Here is an 18,861-nt window from a genome sequence, read left to right as displayed (position 1 = left end):
AAGGTGTGCTAGCTGTGGTTTGAAATGTACCTGTGTCCATTAAAGGGTGATGGATGTGGGGAGAGTGGGTGGGGAGTCTCTGCACCTGCTGAGGCACAATGGAGCAGCCTCCTGGAGAAGCTTGTGGTGTCTGTGTGTCTTCGGCACCTCTGCTGGGGGAAGGAGTGGCTCTGCTGCCTGGGATGGCCAGGCCTTCCCTCTGGGATAGAGGGTTTGCTCCACGCATCTGATCCTGTTCTCGTCACCCCCGTGGTCCTGCCAGGTTGTGTGTGCCTGCTGAGTGTGGCTGGGCAGCCACAGCACCGCGCTGATCTCCGCGAGGGCTCCTTTGCTGTCTCCAGCCTGTCACTGATGCCTGGTGCCACTGTAGGACACCTCATGTTGGTTTTGTCAGTTTTATGGGCAGTTTATATTGCCTTACCAACTTCTCCAGTTTTCAAGACCGTAGAACAGAAGAGTCTGCTTGCTTGTGTTCGTTGCTTGGCAATCACAGAAATATCAAGAGAGTAATTACTTTCTGAAGAAGGGCACTTGTGACGAGCTGTGGTTGTTTGCCTTCCTGAGCCCTGATCTAGTGAGACTTCCCCAAACCCTCCTGCTGTTGTTTGCTCAGTGTCTCTCCCTGGGGGCTGCTCAGAGATATCCTGCTGCTGGTACCAGGAGCCTGCTGATGCTCATGGGATCACAGCATCATGGAACAGGTCAGGGACCTCTGCAGATAATGTGATCTGTACCCTCCCTAGGCAGGGTCAGCCAAAGCAGGTTCCGCAGGACGATGTGAGGCTGGGCTTTAACGCCTATCCCAACGCTCTGGGCAGTCTGTTTCAGTCAGAGAGCTCTCCTAGGAGCAGCTCCCTCTCTGAGGGCTGCAGCTTTCCCTGGACGTTGCAGTGTGGGAAGTCCAGAGCCCGGAGGCAGGCAGGCTTGTTGCCAGGGCAGGTGTTGGTGCTGTCTGAGGAAGGGAAGTGGGAGAGTATCCTCGTCCCTCGCTGCTGAGGGGGCCTGAGCCAGGATGTTAGATTCTCTCTGGTTCTCAGTGTGCTGTGACTTCTTTCCTCTTGAACATGGATCTGCTCTGGGAATGCTGGGTTTGTCTCCATCCTGGGCTGCTGGGCTATGCTGTGACCTCTGGCAGTGTTACAGTGATTCTCTACTGGCAACACAGCTGGTCATCTTCCTGCGTAGCCTCTGCTGTTTGGGTTTGTGTGTGCTTGTTCTGCTCTTTTCTCTCCCCCTTTTCCCCCTTTCCCTCGTGCCGTCACATGGGTCCATAGCTCAGCCTGGATTCAGACAGGCTCCCCACCTTTCCAGAGGAATGTTTCTCTAGGCAATGTTTGTCAAGGTGCTGTTTTCTAGTCCAGATCTGGACTGGGGGAGCTTCCCAAGAAGCAATACAACAGTCTCAAAAATAAACATCTATAAGATGAGTCAACTTGTGTCATTTCAGATGATATTGAAGGTCTGACCCCAAAGAGCAGAAGATTCTGCTGTAGCTCTGCTCGGTACCAAATGCTGCAGGGTGGTGGTACCTGTGACAGGCCATTGTAAAATGACTGTTTTGAAGCCTGTCAATGCAAAATGCTAAGTTCATGGTGCATTTAAATTACCCCTTTATGCTTTCAAGTCTTGACTGAGGAGTTGATTTTAATTAATTTCTTAAATTTAAATTTTTCACATGTAGCTTCTTTCTCTAAGCTGAACAACAAATGATTTCTTTTTTGTTAAGCCTGTTACCATTTTGCAGAAAGGATCTAGCTGAAATGAACCTTTGGTGATGGTCTTTGATGTTGTTATGAAAGCAATACAAATGGAAATCGAACATGCATATATTTAAATTTATTTCTTTTTAATAATGAAGAAGGAAAATAAAACAGTAGTTGTATTTCCCCAAATGGAAATTCCTAAAGTAGTTGTGCTTAGGCCTGTCTTATTTCTTTCACTGTAGCAGTTGGACCAAAAGTGATTCTGATCTCATGGACTCTTATTGTAGGTTTTGTCTATCACACATGTTTGGAAAAAGAAATTACTCCTGTTTTGTACTATTGCTTGCAGACCGTAACTCTTTGTTGCCCAAGTGCCTTGGTGTGGAATTATTCCACAAATGAAAATAAGAACATTAATCCAGGCTCACCTCTGGATTTACTTCAAGTTGCTCCATCTAGTTTACCTATGCCAGATGGAAATTCAGCCTTTAATCAGCAGGTAAAATCTATTTCTTGCCAGATTATTAAGATTTGGTTTATGTCCCAGTAACCATTTTGATCATTAGGACTGCAGCCAAGTTTGGGTATTTCTGTGAGTCTAGTGTCAAGGCTAGTGCTGTGCTGGTGTTGACCTTCATTGTGGGACAGCTTTGGGGAAAATATCAGGAATTTTATTTACATTCAGATGTTTTCTGTTATTAAACTGAAATTACTTAAAGATGTAAAATGGCAAATAAGAGGAAGCTTTGTGTATGTATTGGGGGATGTGACTTTTCACACATGCTGAAAAGTTAAGTTTTGCTGCGTGGAATGAAAGGAGATGATGTTTTATTGTGCAAGAAGATTCTTAGCAGAGAAGATTTGAACAGACTGTCCCTCAGTTTGTTGTTCCCAAATGTAGGGAGTGTTGTGGAACACTGTGGGGTACCTTGTTCCTGCTGAGAACTGTCGTAGGCTTGTCGTGGAAATTGACACTTCCCACCACCAGCTAATTAGCAGCTCTGTTTCCTACAGGTTCGGGCAAAGATTTATGAAGTAGAACAGCAGATAAAGCAAAGAGGCCATGCTGTGGAGGTGCGGTGGTCGTTTGACAAGTGCCAAGAATCAACTGCAGGTAAGACAATTCCAAACAAACACTGGAGATTTAGGGTTTACATCTGTTCTTCCTTGAACAGTATAACGAGTGTAATTCTGTTGCCTTACCATTAATCCCAGCAATAGATTGCCAGGTGAATGTCTTCCTGTGTAAACCCTTTGTTTTTGCCTTGCTCCTGTCCCACTCCCATCTCCAGGGGTGACCATCAGCCGGGTTCTGCACACCTTGGAAGTGTTGGATCGGCATTGTTTTGACAGATCAGATTCCAGCAATTCCATGGAGACACTTTATCATAAGATCTTCTGGGCAAATCAGAGTAAGGATAACCAAGAGGTAATGGCTGCAGTCTCCTCTCAATTCATAATCTATCGACAATGGATTTAATTTTTACTTACGTGAATTGTGTGTTTATTTGATAGAGAAGCTTTGGGTTTTCTTGGTGTGGTTTTTTCTTTACTAGTGGGCAGCTGGGTTACAGGATGCAACTGCTCTTTGCTGTTGCCATCGTATTCTTCAGTTCTGTGTACTGCAAATCTCAGGAGAAATGATCTAGCAAGGGTTTTTTTTGGATGCTGCCAAGTAAAATTCCAGATTATTGCCTTGCTGACAACGTCTACATCTATTGTAGCAAGTAATAAATTACTAGGCTTTTTAGTATATTCTAAAAAATACTCTAAATATTCTAAAATATTCTAAAACTACATACTCCTGGAGTTTTTGATATTTTTGCCCCCGCTCCTAAACCCATTTCCAGAGATCAATAAAAAATTTAATCCGTAATCCGTGGAATTTTTAAGTCCCTTTTTTTTTAGCGTGTGTGTAGTGCAGATGATAATGGCACTGGGTCTGTGTATAACACCAAACTCCTGAATTTCCTTGGAAGGTGTTTGGAGAAAAGAAATATCTGAATTTAAATATACACTGTTGGAGTAAAATTTGAAAGTGGAAAATATGAGTGGGTCTGTTTTGTGACTCCACCCGTGTTCTGCCAGTGGCTGTGTTCTCAGCCAGTGATGGTCGTAGTTCAGGACCCTCTGCACAGACCTGCTGCATTGTCACTGTCAATCAGTGCTTTAATGGCTTTGCATTAAACAAGCAGAATGTAGTGTTGGGGGGATGACACATCTGGAAGCATTTCCAGAGAGACAGACGTGCCAGCAAACCATTAGGTGGAGCTCAGAACAGGTAAGATGGAGTGAAACACTTGCCAGAGTTGTCCTTGTGTTCCCGATACACTTTTATGGTAATCAGAGAGACGCTGAGGAAGGAGAGCTGTCACAGCAGGCAGGGGAAGTCGCTGAAAGTTCTTAGCCCTAATGCCTGGGTGACATCAGGACTTTAGCACACGGATGTGCTGTGGTTTTGAACAGGTAGGGTGTGATATACTTTATCATTTGGGTGCTGGCTTTCTGTTTTCATTTGCTTTTGGAGCTGAATGGTGTGGTTTTGTGCTGTTGCAAATGTATTTGTCTCTTTTTATTTCCTTCTCCTTGTCTGTGTTCCAAAGTTTTTCTGACTTCCAGATACAATTGTAGTAACGCTCTGTGTTTAAAAAGACAGTGTTGGTAGGGAAACTTCTGAAATTCGTTATTCTGTTCTTAATGCAGATTGTCTGCCACTATTGCCTTTGTCTTATGGTACTTTATGAGTTGAGGTTGGGTTGCCTTGAAAACATGGTGCTTTGGCCCCTTAGAGCTGTGCTCCCCAGTTCAGGGTACCAGACATTTTTATGCAGGTGTGTCCATTTGATTTGCAGGAAATCTTCTAATGGCACCACATTGTACTGTGCAGTGAAGAATGATGAGTGGGAATAAAGCATTGTTGGATATGAGAGCAGTGTGGCTGTGTTTGCACAGCAGGCACAGGAGATTCGAGGGAGAGCAGAAGCAGAGAAGGTGCTGACTTCTTTCTGAGAGAAGAAAACTGAGCTTTGAAAGTTTTAGCCTTACCTTACCAGATTTGGAGCTGAGAAGAAATTAAACTGCCAAATTATGTGCAGCTTCTTAACCACATCTGGAATTTTCAAGACTTAGTTGTTGCTTGGCTCAAGCTCAACTTTTGGCCCTGGTGCGGAGTGCCTGATGGATGGTGCCTGTGCATTTGACATTTGAACTTCCGAAGCCACATAAAATGGTTTGGGTTGGGAGGGACCTTAAATACCTTCCAGTTCCATTCTCCTGCCATGGTCAGGGAGCCCACACATCCACATTACCAGTGCAGGCTCAGGTGTCACCTGCTGGGCAGGCTGCGGGGAGCACCTGGCAGGCCGGCCCTGCCCTGCCCTGCCCTGCCCTGCCCTGCCCTGCCCTGCCCTGCCCAGCCCCGGGAGGAGCCATTGCAGAGCCCCGGCGTGGGGGATGGATGGCAAGAGCCCCGGCGGGGTTGCGGAGCCCCGGGAGGGTTGCGGAGCCCCCCGGGAGGGTTCGGAGCCGCGGGAGGGTTCGGAGCCCCGGCAGGGTTGCGGAGGGTTGGGAGGGTTGCGGAGCCCCGGGAGCGCTGCCGAGGCTGCCGAGCCGCCCCACGGCCGCTGGATGTCGGCCGCTCCCCGCGCCCGCACGGATGTCACCACGTGCGGTCTGTTTGTCTTTTTTTGTCTCTAGTTTCCTTCCCCTTAATAAATTTCTGCTTTTCACTGGCAGAAGAGGCCATAAATCATGAGGCCGTGTACACTGTTTTCAGCTGGCAGCTCATGGAAGTTTGTAAGGATTTTCGTTTTGTAAATAGGATATCCACTACTAGGATGTCTGCCTACAGACATTGTTATTGTTGTTAAAAATGTTCGTTGAAGGACAGCTGTCTGCTGCCTGTGTTTTGATGTGAGCCCAACTGAAGCATGTTTGGAACCTATTTCCTGTCTGTTTTTCCTGTTTTAATGTCTTGATTTGAGCCTTAATCATGGATCACACGTGTTTTAGTGGTGGACTTAGCAGTGCCGTCTTAATGGTTTGATCTTAAAAGCCTTTTCCAGCTGTAATGATTCTGTGATTCTCTCCCAGCTGGCCCTTGTGTGGCAGGTTTCCATACAGGCAAGGGGCTCCCATCAGGCTGTGTGCAACCCAAAACCCAGCACTTAGTGTAGCTGACAGACGCTGAACTCTTTGTTCATGAAGTTGCAAATAATAATAGCAGTTGTTGAATTGTTTTGGTGGGAAGGTCTGATGGCCCATAAAGATGTAACATCACAATGAATGCAGTAACAGGGTTGCTGCCCAGTGAGTGTGGCAGTGTGCACAGAACAATGAAAGGACCTCCCATTTCTGGTTCTCTTTGACTTGTGTGGGTTCCTCAGGAGATTTGTCTGAGTAGGAGGGCTCAAAACCTATGATGTGTCATAAAGCGGTAAATTCACTTTCTTTTTAGATGGGATTGCAGAGAAAACTACTGATCTTATTTCTGGCCACAAGTATTTTCCGTCTGACATTTCTTTGACTCAAATAATCTCTTGTGCACAGCTCCAGAATGATTTTCACAGTGCTGATTTTTGTGATGGTGTAAATCCAGTAAACAGTCTGTATTGCTACCATACAGTTTTAAATTAGAGTAAAGTTTTTACACTAGTGCAGACTTGGAACACCCATGACTCATCTGCAGCCCCAGTTAGCAAGGAGTCCTTGTGAGGGCAGGAGTTGATTTGGGCAGAAACAGAGTCCTCAGAAGGGTGAGCTGGAGGGTGCAATAGTGACTTTCTCATGTCTATAACAACTCTTCAGTGAGTTCACCTGTCATTTTCCTAGGGCTTAATCCCACTCAAATTTCACTGAACATTTGGACTACATGTATTTTATTATCTGTCGTAGTCTGTCACAGGTACCACTATGGAAAGGAACTGAGAAAAAATAGCTTTTTTACCTCTTAATACTTTTTGGTTTCGAATGATTGGTGGGACTCTTGAACTTGTCAGTCTCCAGTGTAGCAAAATACATCTTGGTTAAGTATAGCTTGAAATGCACCTCAGCAGTGGGGGATACCTGGTACATGCAGCTTGGTACCAGGATTTTCTAGCCAGTGTGCAGTAGTGACTGGAGGACAGAAGAGAGTGTTTGATTTTTAAGGACTGATGTTGAATTTCTTGAAATCACTATGTAGAATCCTGAAACTCCATGGATATTTATGCACTCAGGGTTCTGCTTTTTAAAGCTTAGGGCTCTGCACTTGATTTTAGTCTTTCTTCTTGTGTTGTCTTTGAAGTCCATCTGAACTCTTATGATGCCAAGAGATGTTTTTCACTTTAGAGTGAAAAAGTCCTGTTTTGAATGTGGTTCTCACGAAGGGGGCTTGTGACAAATGCAGAGAGTTGATATTTGTCTTTCTGGCATCACTTTTCTGGAAATGAAACAAACAAACAAAATTCCCCACCCCACTGTGGGAAAGGAGCTCTGACGGATCTTGAAGTCATGGAGCTTCGATTTAACATTTGTAACTATGTGGGAGACCCAAATCTGAGTGTGTTGGGCTGCTTGACAGGAAAGAGAGACAAGATGAGCAAATCAATATCTGGAGAATCAGTCTGTTTCCCCAAGTGCTGAGAAAATAGAGCATGTTCTGAGTAGTCTTGTAATAGTTTTAATAATGCAGTTAGCATTGCTTTGGTTGCTCAAATTGCTTAGTTACCTGTTCTTCCTTTTTTATTTTAGGAAATTCAGTGCCAGGTTCCTGCTCATCTAAAGGAGTTAAAGTACAAAATCTCTCTGGAATGAAAAAATTTGTTCTGTGACTTAAATAACTGATAGTGACCCTAAGAGGAACACACAGCTTGCTTTTTCTTTTTAATCTAGACAACTTTTGAAGCAGGGTTAATGTTTTGTTGAACATGGTCTCATCTTCTAAAGAAATGTGCAAATGGTACTGTCTTAGGGCTGCTGTGTATGTGCAGCACTTGCCTTGGGCCCCCCTGGTGGGCTGCAGTCAGGAGCGTTTTGTATCCTGTACTTCACTCTGCACTGCTTGTTGCAGCACAGTTAGTTGGTTTTAACCTCCCAAGCTTTGAGGATAGTTTGTCCATAGAGTAGTACAGCCTGAGAGCTCTGGTGTGGCAGATATACAGATGTGTTTCCGAAGGTAATGAGCTGTCCTACCTCCAAGCTCCTCGGGAACAGAGGCATGGAAATCTTTCCTTTTAATACGTTCCTGTGTTACTAATTGTGGAGCTTTTTTAAACCTAAACCCAAACCAACTCTTTTCTAATTTTCTTCACCCACCTTTGCTTCCAGTTATAAACAGGAGATAATGAAGCCTTTGGTTTTTTCCAGAAGGGTCTGACTGAGGCTTTCAGGAGGTTACAGTTATTTTGGATCATGGATAAATGACAGATGTTGGGAATGAGTTGTCTAAACTTGATCTCTTGCTTCAAAGGGGTGTGTGCTATGTATTGTAGATAATTTGTCCCATTTTATGTCACCTTGAAGTGTTTTTGTCACACTAGTACTTGTGGAAGTTTGGGAGTCTTGAGGGAGAATCTTGTCCATGGAGAGCTTCCCTCAAGCCCAGGGAGCTGCTGTTCTTGCATGCCCATACCCATGCTCTGCTTCAGTTCCTTGTGTCTTGTCTTCCCTACAAAACACTGTCATTTAGTAATGTGTGAACTGATCTTTTTGTTTTCCTGCCCCTGAAATTTTAAGAGTAAAAATGTGACCTTAATGCTGCTCTTTGAGGTAGCAGTTTGAGCCCCTCTGAAGCGTGCTCTGTGCTTGTTCAGACCAGCTTAAGATGCAAGACCCCAGCTAAGACAAATCTAAAGGCTGGTTATTCTGAGAGGTGCTGCTTGATGCATTCTGAGTGTGTGTGAGTAAATGTGGTGTTGGAAGAGAGGAAGCCCTGAGGTGCAGCCTTCATGACACAGGAAGCAGTGTGGCTCCATATTTGTTATCTCCAGTCAAAAGCAAGATAACATGTTTGATGGCCAGACCCCTCAGCATTGCTTGTCTCAGCTGCTGCCAGGGCCCTGTGTTCCAAGAACCCAGTGTGTAGGAATGGCTCTGGTGGTCCCAACAAAAGTCTGCATCAGTGGAGAGCATCAGAGTCTTTTGAGTGTTCTGCATTGTCTTCAGAAATCGATAGCGTCCATGGTTCTGTGGGTAGCTGACTGCATCTCACCACAGCAGTGGTGATGTCACCATGTTGCTTCATTTGGGTAAGAGAAAAGCATTTCCCCTCCTCCTCCATTCCCCCTGCCCTAGTTGTGTAGTATCTCTTGCTTACTGTTAAAGTGTATTTACAGGGAACCTCTGTGATGCACATGTGTGTGTACACAGCAGCCTCGTTCAGCACAAACTTATGTTCTGTTTTTCTGAGGGATGTTGGGACAGCTGTGAAGCAGAAACTTTCATGCTCTTGGGTCTGTAATTCCCAATCACTTTGAGGAAAATATTCGCTTGCTGAGGATGCCATGCTTGGCTCCAGCCCTTGTGATGGTCACTGCTCTGTGTAGCTTCCAGTGACCTTGGGGAAGGAAGGAAAATCACATCTCTTTAATTTGCAGGTTGGTATGTTGAAGTGTTCAGAGATGGTGGCCAGCTTGGGAGGGACGAGTGAGATCAGCTGAGGAGCACACAAGGAAAAAGTACTGGATATAAGCACATTACATCCCATTGCTGCTCTGTAAACACAGGGTTCTCCAGACACATGGTGTTTCTTAAAAAGGTCAGAAATAAAATGGAGCTCTTGGGGAGTTTTTCAGCCTTGGCTATCTGACAGATAATGCCTTTAGAGGTTGAGGGGGTGTTTTGTTTTGTTTATCGTAATGTGTCAGTGGGATGCAAGTCAGAGTCTGGAAACAGAGGAGGTCTGGAAGAATGAGCGTACGGAGCACGTAAATCCCGTGTGGTTAGTGGGCTGGGAGGCTCTGTGAGTACACTGTTCCTCTTCCTCTTGCTCACAAGGCACATCACCCTTCCCTGGTTTTGTGAAGCAACTTTATCATAAAGTAAAATTTTGATTTGAGTCTCAGCAGTATGAAAACTGGGGATTTCCCTCTTTGGCTTCCAGCTTATATTTCATGTGAAAATACTGCAAAGAAAGCAAATGTGTGCAGGTGACAGCAAATGTGTGCATCGAAAGACCAAACCCCAGCTCATTCAGCTTTTCTTCCTGCGAAGTGCTGGCTGCTGCAGGCTGTTGGGTCGGAGATCAGCTCGTGGGCTGTGTGGGTGAGCTGGTTTCTGTCTGTTCTGCCCTGCACAGGTAGCCCCAAATGACGAGGCCGTGGTGATGCTGCTCTGTGAGTGGGCCGTGAGCTGTAAGAGGTCTGGGAAGCACAGGGCCATGGCCGTGGCCAGGCTCCTGGAGAAGAGGCAAGCGGAAATTGAGGCAGAAGTAAGTTGTCTCTACTTCAGCACCGTGTGACAGTTTGCTTAAAGAGGTAGATATTTCTAAGGAAGCCTCACTTTAATCTCATAACAAAAGGAGTGAGTTTGGCATTTGGAGGATTGGGGATCTTTGGCATCAATTTACAGTTTATAAATTCTAGAAAAGTTTAGCAGGAAAAAGCCTTCTATTTAAAGTAAGAAATTGCAGCCTAACTCAGGAAGGTCTGTGTTAGCTGACTTACGTCTGTTAGAAAAAGTGTTTCACTTTTGTGAGCTGCTTGCCCAACTAGAGGAATGCCAGAGGAGCTGGAGTCCCTTACAGAGGGCTGTGGGTCTGGCCAGTGGGGCGTAGCTGTCACCTGGTGGGGGACTCTGTGAAAGTTCCAAAGCCAAGATCCAATCTGAGGCAAAATTCAAGTGTAACTTTAAGTCTTGCATTCTGTAGAATTCCTTTGTTTTCGGGGGAAATGAGGTCCTGCAGAAGCAGGGTGCTGTAGTGCCATCTCTGATGTGAACTGTTGTCTGTTGTGGCAGAAGATCCCACTCCAGCTTGCCTAAGCTGCCACATCTGGAACTGCAGCAGCACCAGCTCTGCCCTGCAGTGGGGCTGGAGCAGGGCAGTGTCCCTGTGGCCCCCTGGCACTGCCTCTGCCTCGCCCATCTGTGCCACCAGGAGTTCTGCTGGGCACTGTTTTCCTAGAAAAAAGTCCCCAGCAAAGTAATGTGTGTTGTCTGTTCCACCTGGGTGTGGGACAGACAGGTGAGAGCACTCCCAGAGCTGCAGAAAGACTTTGGCTTTCTGAAGCTTCTCTGCCTTGTCTGCCCTCACCACAAACCAGCTTAGGGGAATGGAGTCACTACATTGTTTCTGCCTCACTGCACCCAAATCCACCCAAAGCAGGGGGCTTTGCCCTGGTCATTGTTCAAACTGTAGTTTACACAGACAAGAGAAGCTTCCTTTTTTATTCACAGTGGTCCTGGAAGTTCCTTTCCAGTCAGTAACCCAAAATAATTAAATAAAGCACCTTAGAAATAACCAAACTAGTTAATAGGAAAAGCCTGTCATTCTAGAGTGAGTCTGGATTTTATGCAGAGGTAAGAAACAGTCACATGTGTAGTGGCCTCAAATGCAAATGCTGGGGATATTGTGTGCATTTGGGTATAGAGACATGCTTTTTTATTTATTTAACTGTGCAGAAATGTGGTGAATCTGAAGTCCTAGATGAAAAGGAATCTCTGTCTTCAGCCTCCTTGACAGGTTCCAGTCTTCCTGTTTTCCAGAATGTCCTGCTACGGTTTTTGGATACACAAGCTCCCTCGTTATGTGAGTATGAACTAATTCCAGATATTCCAGAGTAGGTCAGAAACAGCTGGTAGGGTGCCTGGATGCTGAAGTTACTGGTTTGCTGTAGCAGGTGTTTCAGTTTCTGTATTGGCTCTATTTTCATATGGACATTTTTTGTTTTTAGATTTCTTGTCTTGCTATAGGATCCTTCTGTGGGTTTTGATTTTTTTTTTCCCCCCACAAAAAGAAAATTTGCTTAAAATGTGTTTATTTCTGTTTAAGCTCAGTGAGGTTTGGGGAAATTGCTTGCACTTTGTGCATATTTAACACCAAGCACTTGTCTCTTTCTGTCATCTCCATGTTCTCAGTGACTGACTTAGAAATGGCACATGAGTGTTGCAGTCAAAAGCTGTTGGCTGATAGATAGTGGATTGAAAAAAGGACATTTTCTTTGTTCATTGAGGGCTGCTCCATGACGTATCTTGTCTGGAAAAACTTCCTGATAGCAGTCTTCCTGGTTCTTCTTAAGTACTGTGGGTTAAGGTATCATTTTTTCCTAATGCCCTTAAAATAAAAGGGATTTTAAGTGGTTTGAAACATGGTACTGAAAACTCTCAACATCTGAAAAAGAAGAAACTTCTTAAAAATGTGTTTCAGACTTAGAGGTATTGGCAGTGTTCTGTTTTTCTGTCAGTGGTGATCCTGGTTTTAATAAACCATCTATTTGTTCTAGTAAATTTTTTTTACTAAACTATTTGTGTTAGTAAATTTTGTGTTTCTGCTGTGATTGCTTCGAATGGGGTACTGGCCTCTGTGGTCTGGGGAGCTCTGCAAGGCAGGGGAGGGAGAGAGCTGGGCATGTTTCTCGTGTTTGAAATGTCCTTTGGTGTTTGGGAGAGCTGGACAAGTTTTGGGGTGTTGTGTTGGTTTTAGTGTGGTTGAGCTTCTGAGTCTCCAAAAATGAAAAGCAGCTAGGGGCTGTATTTGAGGGAGGGCAGCTCACCTGGGCTCAGGTGTGTGTTTTGGGATACTCCTCCCCACACCCCCAGCCTCACTCCTGAGGGGGGTTGGCGTGAGCAGGACCTGGGGCTGCAGCGACACATTCTGACCCTGGCTGCTCACAGCTGCTGTGCTGCAGCCTACTGAGGATGGCTAAACACCAGCAGTGTTACATGCTGGGCTAATTCGAACTCTAAAGCCTGATTTCCTTTTAAGTAAATGGTGATGATTTGGGTTTGGTAGTTCTTTCGTTGTGCAATAGATTTGGTGTGGTATAAAGCTATTTTCTGTTAACCTCAATGTTGCAAGTCCTTCTGTGGCAAAGAACAAGTCAATTTAAATACAGCTGTGACAGATGAAAACTTAATAACATTTTATATGTTGTCTTTCTCTTGGCTTTGTTTGGTGCTAGCAAAGTAACATGCATTTATTTTGATAATTGTTTTCTTGGTATGTGTGAGCATCTTTAATTGGTGAACTACATTGTGCTGTCAAACTTAAATGAACATACTGCTTTTACATCTTGGAGGCCTGGCACGCAGATCCCAAGTTCTCTGCAAATATTTTATAAGGTTTTCTGTTATGATTGCAAAACTGCTGTAGGTAAGACAGTAATTTGGGAGGAAGGGCTAGCTGTTGGGTGGCCTGTTATAATTCAAAGCTTCAGTTTAATTTTTCTTCCCATAAGGAATGTCCTTGGCCCTCGTCCTCCTTCAGTTTAATTTTCAGATGTGTTTGAACATTGTACTTGACAGCTGAGCCCCTGTTCCTAGCTGGGGCAGGTGGGTATGGGTGGGATGCTCTGGAACCCGCTGAGGTCTGTCCCGTGTCTGAAACTGACAGGACCGTGCAGCTTAGATGGGGAATGATTTGTTCTTTGGAGACAAGGAGAAACCTGTGCAGATTCCCAAGATGTTTTTAGGAGGTCTTGAAAATTAACATGCTGGAGTTTGCAATTTGGATAGTTCAAACCCAAATATTTACAAGCTGAAACGGCAGTTTAACTATTTTGTTTTCTTTTTTTGGGTAGCTGACCCAAGCAGTGACCTCGAGAAGACAGAATTTGTGAATTTGGTGCTGCTTTTCTCAGAATTCACTCGGCATGATGTTTTCTCTCATGATGCCTACATGTGCACTTTAATATCTCGCGGGGACTTGTCCACCACTGCAGCTCCCAGACCACGCTCCCCTAATGGGGCAGCTGTGGGTGAACACTATTCTAAGGATCCTGATGTGAAACTGGAGGTAACACTTCATGCTATTCCAACACTTCATGCTATTCCCCTGTTTGCTGTTCTGCTTTGTGAAACGTGGGTTTTCACCGAAGCATCAGTATTTCAGATATGAGATACTGGGGGGTTTAATCTCTGTCTCCTTGTCTTTTTCTCTTTGAGAAGTCTGAAAGGGATTCATTAGCTTAGTTTCTGTGTAAATATTGCTGGTTTTGGTGTAGATGTACTGAACTGGCAGCTGCCTGGGGATCTGAGTAACACGGGACAAACAGAAAGGCACAACTTTGAAAGAGTTGGAGTGCTTGGGTTTACCTGTCATCAGTTAAATGGATCTTCAGTAAAATATGACTGATACTTGCTTTTCTCTCTGACAATTAGGATCATGGTATTATGGAGCATGTGAGCATTGATTCAGGAACCGCTGGTATTTTTGATGATGTAGACAAGAGTGACTTTAAGGCAGATTTTAGTTCAGAATTTCCAGTATGTTTGCCTTTGATTCTCTGCATGCCTGTGATGCTTTTGGTGCCTGTGGCTGCTGTTGCCATTTCCACTGAATGTCCCTCTGTGCTCCAGCATCACCTTGCTCCTTCCATCCACAGCCAGTGGCCTTTGGCATCCAGTCCCCGCTGTCTCTGTGTCAGTGTATGCCTCATCACTCTGCATCCCTGCTGTGGGACAGTGCTGCCCCTGTGTGCTGCCCTGCTTGTCCCCCTGCACACTCACACACTCCTGTCCCTGCTCCCCATCCTGCCCCCAGCCCCAGTGTATTGAGCATTTAGTGTTACAGCAAAGCACGAATAAATGTGCAGAGCTCCCCACTTGTTTGACATTGAGGACCCCCACTGATGCCATCTGCTTCTCAAGTGATAGTTTTATGCTTTGACTGTGTTTCCTCCTCTTTTCCCTTTCTATTTTGCATGACTCTTGAATCTCCTGTTTCTTCCTTTGGGTTTCTCCTTGTTCTTCATGGACTCCTGTGCCCACACCTCTCACATGCAGGATGTTGGGACTCTGTTTCTGCCTGATATCTGTCATGTTGGTGGTTTCAAGCACGTCCATGCCTGCCTACAGTGTCTCTTGTCAACTCCCACTTTGCCCATCTCATTTTATTTCCCTCAGTCACTGGAACAGCTCATTGTGGTTTCTATGTCACAGCAGCATGAGTGTGGAGATTCCCTAGAATCTGAATACATTTTCCCAGACTAAATATCTCTAGGTTAAAACTTGTCTAATAACCACAGAGATATGCACAGAGATTTAATTTGTATATGTATCTTAAATCTCAGGCTTATTGTGACTGCCCTTGCTTTGTCCATCTTTGAAAAACCTCAGATGTTTAACAAATGACTGTGAGCAAGAACAAATCCTATCGCTGGCTGCAGCTGCTGGATTTCAGAAGCTGGAGGTTACACTTAACTCAAACCTTTGCTTTACATGTCTCAGACCTTTTCTCCGATGCCTGGGGAGTCTTGTGAGAGCGTGAACCCTTCCTTTGGCAGAAGAATCTCAGTCACCAGTGAGAAGTCAGCAAAGAGGGACAGGCTGAGAGAACTGATTTTCCCATCCAATTATGACCTCCTTCGGCACCTGCAGTATGCCACACACTTCCCCATACCCCTGGTGAGTGACCAGTGCCACCCCTTCCCCCTGCCCCTGGTGAGTGACCGGTGCTTGTGCACCTCGTGGTACTGCCTGACTTGGAGGTAATTGTAAATTGGATTATTAATAAACCTAGCTGCTGTTCTATAAATTTATATGAAAAGAGATCAAACAAAGAGAACATGCTGGATACTTACACTTTTTATCTTCATTTTACAATTCACTTAAATTTTCTGCAATAACATGCTGTTAGCTTTTCTCATATTCATTGAGGCAGCAGCAAGGAGAGACAGTGGAACTTGGCAAGAACAAGAAGTTTATTTGTGAAGCCTGCAGGTGTGCTGTAAGCAGATACAATAATTTTCAGTGCTGTTTAAAATCCCTTTCTGGAGTAAATAATGCCCTCTAAAATGATTTATGGTTAATCTTGTCCAATCAGCTTTGCAGCTGGAGAACTGCTGTTAAATAATTTCTTCACTTGATAGCACCAAGTCATTTAATATAGTAAATGCACAATATTTAACTTAGTAAAGGTGAGTTCAGGTGTCTGCCATGAACAATTCCGAGGTACAATTGAGTCTGGCCACGTATTCTTAGGCGTTGCTGGTCCCTGGTGGGTCACCGCTGTTCACGGAGCTGTTTGTGAAAGGCATCCCTGAAGGCTGTGCGTGCTCAGGGCTGCTGTGTGAGCATGCCACACAGCCATGGGTGTTCACTGATGGGGTGTTCTCCTCCTGCTTGGGCTCACGACTCCTCAGGAGCGTTGTCGGCTGTGGTGCCCACGTGTGCAGTCACCGAGCAGCTGTTGGTGCTGCAGGTGGGCTCGTGTGCTTTGCAGTCAGGGCTGCACATCTGCTGTTCGCTGCTGTGCTGCACCTCCGCGTCCGTGAGGGCCTTTGTCTCCTTGGGGGCTGCAAACGTCTCCGTGAATTTCAGTCTGAACGATTTGGAAAGGTGGTAATAGAGAATGGGGTCAAAGCAGAGGTTTGAGACTGCAAACAGCAAGGTAGACTCCTTGGCTTTGAAGAGAGCCCGTTTGAGGGGGCAGCTGGTTATGGTGTTGCTCTGGCTCAGCGTGTAGGGGATGCGCACGGCGTGGTAGGGCACGAAGCAGAGCAGGTACCCGGCCGTCACCAGCAGGATGTGGGTCAGCGCCTTCTTCACTCTGCTGTAACTCTCACTGTACTTGTGGCGGTAGAGCTGTCTAACAATGAGAAAATTGGAAATCAGTATCACAGCCGAGAAATTCAGGAATATTGCTGTGCAGATGAAATTAGTGAACACGTGCCAGTCTCTCCCAAATTTTGTTTTGAAATCAATGCATCCTATGCCAGGTCTTTCTTCAATGTGTTTTATGGGAATAGCCATGTTAGGTACAGTTATGAGGAGAACCATGATCCATACGACTGCAGACAACGTCTTGGCAAACCCAGGCTCCTGAATGCGGTAGATCTTAGAGCTGTGCATCAGCTGGAGGCAGCGATCCATGCTCACAAATCCCAAAAATATGATTGATAAATACATGTTCAGGTAGATGAAGCAGGCCGTGACTTGGCAGTGGAATATTCTCAGATTCCAGGACGCAATTCCTAGGTCCACAGTAATCTTCACGGGCAATGTCAAAGTCAACAAGAAATCTGCAGTGAGGAGATTGATTAAGTAGATGCTCATACACTTCTGTTTCTTATCCTTCTGCGTGAATGCCCACAGTGCGAAACAGCTTCCAATAATTCCCACAAGAAAAACCAAGTAGTAAAAATAGGTAAATGGTTCCATTTCTTCATAGAGATGACATTCAGAAATGTTGCTTGACATCGTAAACTCCTTGTGTGAGTTGGCTTTTCTGACGGGAGGTATCAAGGACCTACAAAAAGAACCAAGAGGACATCAATGACATCAACCTTTCCTGAGCAACAGTGGTAATTCTCTTAGAATTTTGTTTGATTAATTCTAAGAAAAAAATACCATTAGGAAGAAATATTTTTCTCTCTCTTTGTGCTGCTTCCCAAATATTCTGGAGGGCTTTGTTCTCATGCTGGAAGAATTAGGAATGTATTAGGATTTGTTTCTGAAAGTATAGAGCCTTCTGAGCAGCATTTCCACTACAGGAGCTTTTCTGACAGTGTTTGGTTCAACACCCTCCTCCAGCAAAAATGCTAGAGAAAAAGGTTTGAATCTATTTAAGCATCTGATTAATAATGATCATACTAAAACATCATAAGTTTTGAAGGATTGAAACTATGCCTAAAAAAAAGTAGTATTTGTAGCATCCCCGTTCTGTAAAAATGTGCTGGGAATTCTGAGGGAGTGCATTGTCCAGCCAATAAACAGATCTGTCAGATGGCTGGGCACATGGTCCTGATCACTCCTAAGGTTTGCAAGCTGCTCTCCATTCGCACTTGAACAGAGAATGAATTAATTGTATATTTTTATGAAACCTTTAGAAAAAGCACATTTTGAAAGAAGCAGATAATAAATATTTTTGCTCACTTTCTTTGTAGGCTTCAGTAGAAAAGTAAAGTAGAAAATTTTTGTCCTATTTTAACTAAATATGCAGCTCCAAGACTGAGGAGATTTTGTTTGTTTGCTGCACTGTGTCAGTCTGCTACAGAGAACGGCTGTGGGAAAGGCTGTTCCTTTGAATTTCCTGGAACTAACACATTTGTCTTGAGTGGCATCAGACTGCAACACTTCCATTTCTGTATATCGTACCTAATTTTTACATCCAATATAAGAGAACTACTGCACATGTCATTTCATCTGTAAAATTGTATCCAGATTTGCACAGTTTTTAAAGCAAAATGCTTGCAGATCCTCCGGTGGTTTAGAATGTTGGAGAAAGCAGTTTGTTCCTTGCAGTTGGCTCTCTGCAGGTGTGTCTCACCCTGAGAGCGGGGCTGACCTGGGCCTTGGTGCTGCTGCTGGTCTGCAGCGTTGGCGTTCCCTGTGCCGTGTCCCCATCCTCCGCAGGCGAGGGGTACCCGGCCAACCCAGCCCTGGAGGGCTGTGACCAGGTGACGCTGGCCACTGGCACAGCCAGGGGTGGCTTGCCAAAAGCTGAGCCCGACCTCCGGAGCGTTTGGCAGTCGGATTTCGGGCTGTGCGTTTAGGGAGATCTAAATAGGCTGTGACAGACAGAGAGTGAGATCACGTACCTGTCCTTGTGGCCTGGGGTCTTCTGAGCATTGGTCTGCAAAGCTCTGATGTCCCTCAGCGACTGCTCTCCCAAGCTGGTGATGCGTGACCTTCTGCCCAGGCTGTGGTTTTCAAATGAGCTGATTGACGCAGTTAAACTCAGCGTTCAAACAGCTAAATCACGTGGAAGTTACCCAAAAGAGTGGTGGCAGAAAGAAATAAGTGCTCACAGCCCGGAGCCGTCTCTTTCCTGTTGCTGGGGGAGAGGCAGGCGGGGGGGCTGTAAGTGTATGACATCAGCGGCTGCTTCTTTGCTTTTGTTTTCATAAGTCTGAAACGGTTTCCCTCCTTCCCTGCTTATATCTCACATTTAAAATCTGTCTGGAATTGGGATTTTGCAATGTAGTTGGTCCTCATTCATTTTAACACTCCTGCATGAAATCCTAGGTTCTGGGAATCTCAGGGTGTTTGTTTTAGAGTTACACCTTAGCTGGCAGATTTGAGG

General features: G+C 45.1%; 2 protein-coding genes across 2 annotated transcripts in view; one reads left to right on the top strand and one right to left on the bottom strand.

The window, feature by feature from the left end:
• Positions 1–18,861, top strand: part of MED12L (mediator complex subunit 12L) — a gene marked incomplete at both ends in the record, with an annotated part of 100,875 nt that overhangs the window by 12,895 nt on the left and 69,119 nt on the right. The window contains 8 exons of the mRNA XM_082288277.1: positions 2,053–2,202; positions 2,718–2,817; positions 2,996–3,132; positions 9,979–10,110; positions 11,301–11,427; positions 13,418–13,632; positions 13,998–14,102; positions 15,066–15,242. Coding sequence (XP_082144403.1) covers positions 2,053–2,202; positions 2,718–2,817; positions 2,996–3,132; positions 9,979–10,110; positions 11,301–11,427; positions 13,418–13,632; positions 13,998–14,102; positions 15,066–15,242 — 1,143 coding nt within the window. The remainder of the gene's footprint in view (positions 1–2,052; positions 2,203–2,717; positions 2,818–2,995; positions 3,133–9,978; positions 10,111–11,300; positions 11,428–13,417; positions 13,633–13,997; positions 14,103–15,065; positions 15,243–18,861) is intronic.
• GPR171 (G protein-coupled receptor 171) lies at positions 15,966–18,472 on the bottom strand (the record flags this gene model as incomplete). Its single annotated transcript, XM_082288003.1, has 2 exons — positions 18,377–18,472; positions 15,966–17,085 (listed from the first exon to the last, which is right to left on the bottom strand). The coding sequence occupies exon 2, from the start codon at positions 17,034–17,036 to the stop codon at positions 15,966–15,968; it is 1,071 nt and encodes a 356-aa protein (XP_082144129.1). The 5' UTR covers positions 17,037–17,085; positions 18,377–18,472.

The sequence above is a fragment of the Coloeus monedula genome (assembly GCF_965178545.1).
Source record: "Coloeus monedula genome assembly, chromosome: 10".
NCBI lineage: Eukaryota > Metazoa > Chordata > Aves > Passeriformes > Corvidae > Coloeus > Coloeus monedula.
The sequence above is the reverse complement of the archived record's forward strand: the minus strand, read 5'-3'. Positions and strand labels throughout refer to the sequence as shown.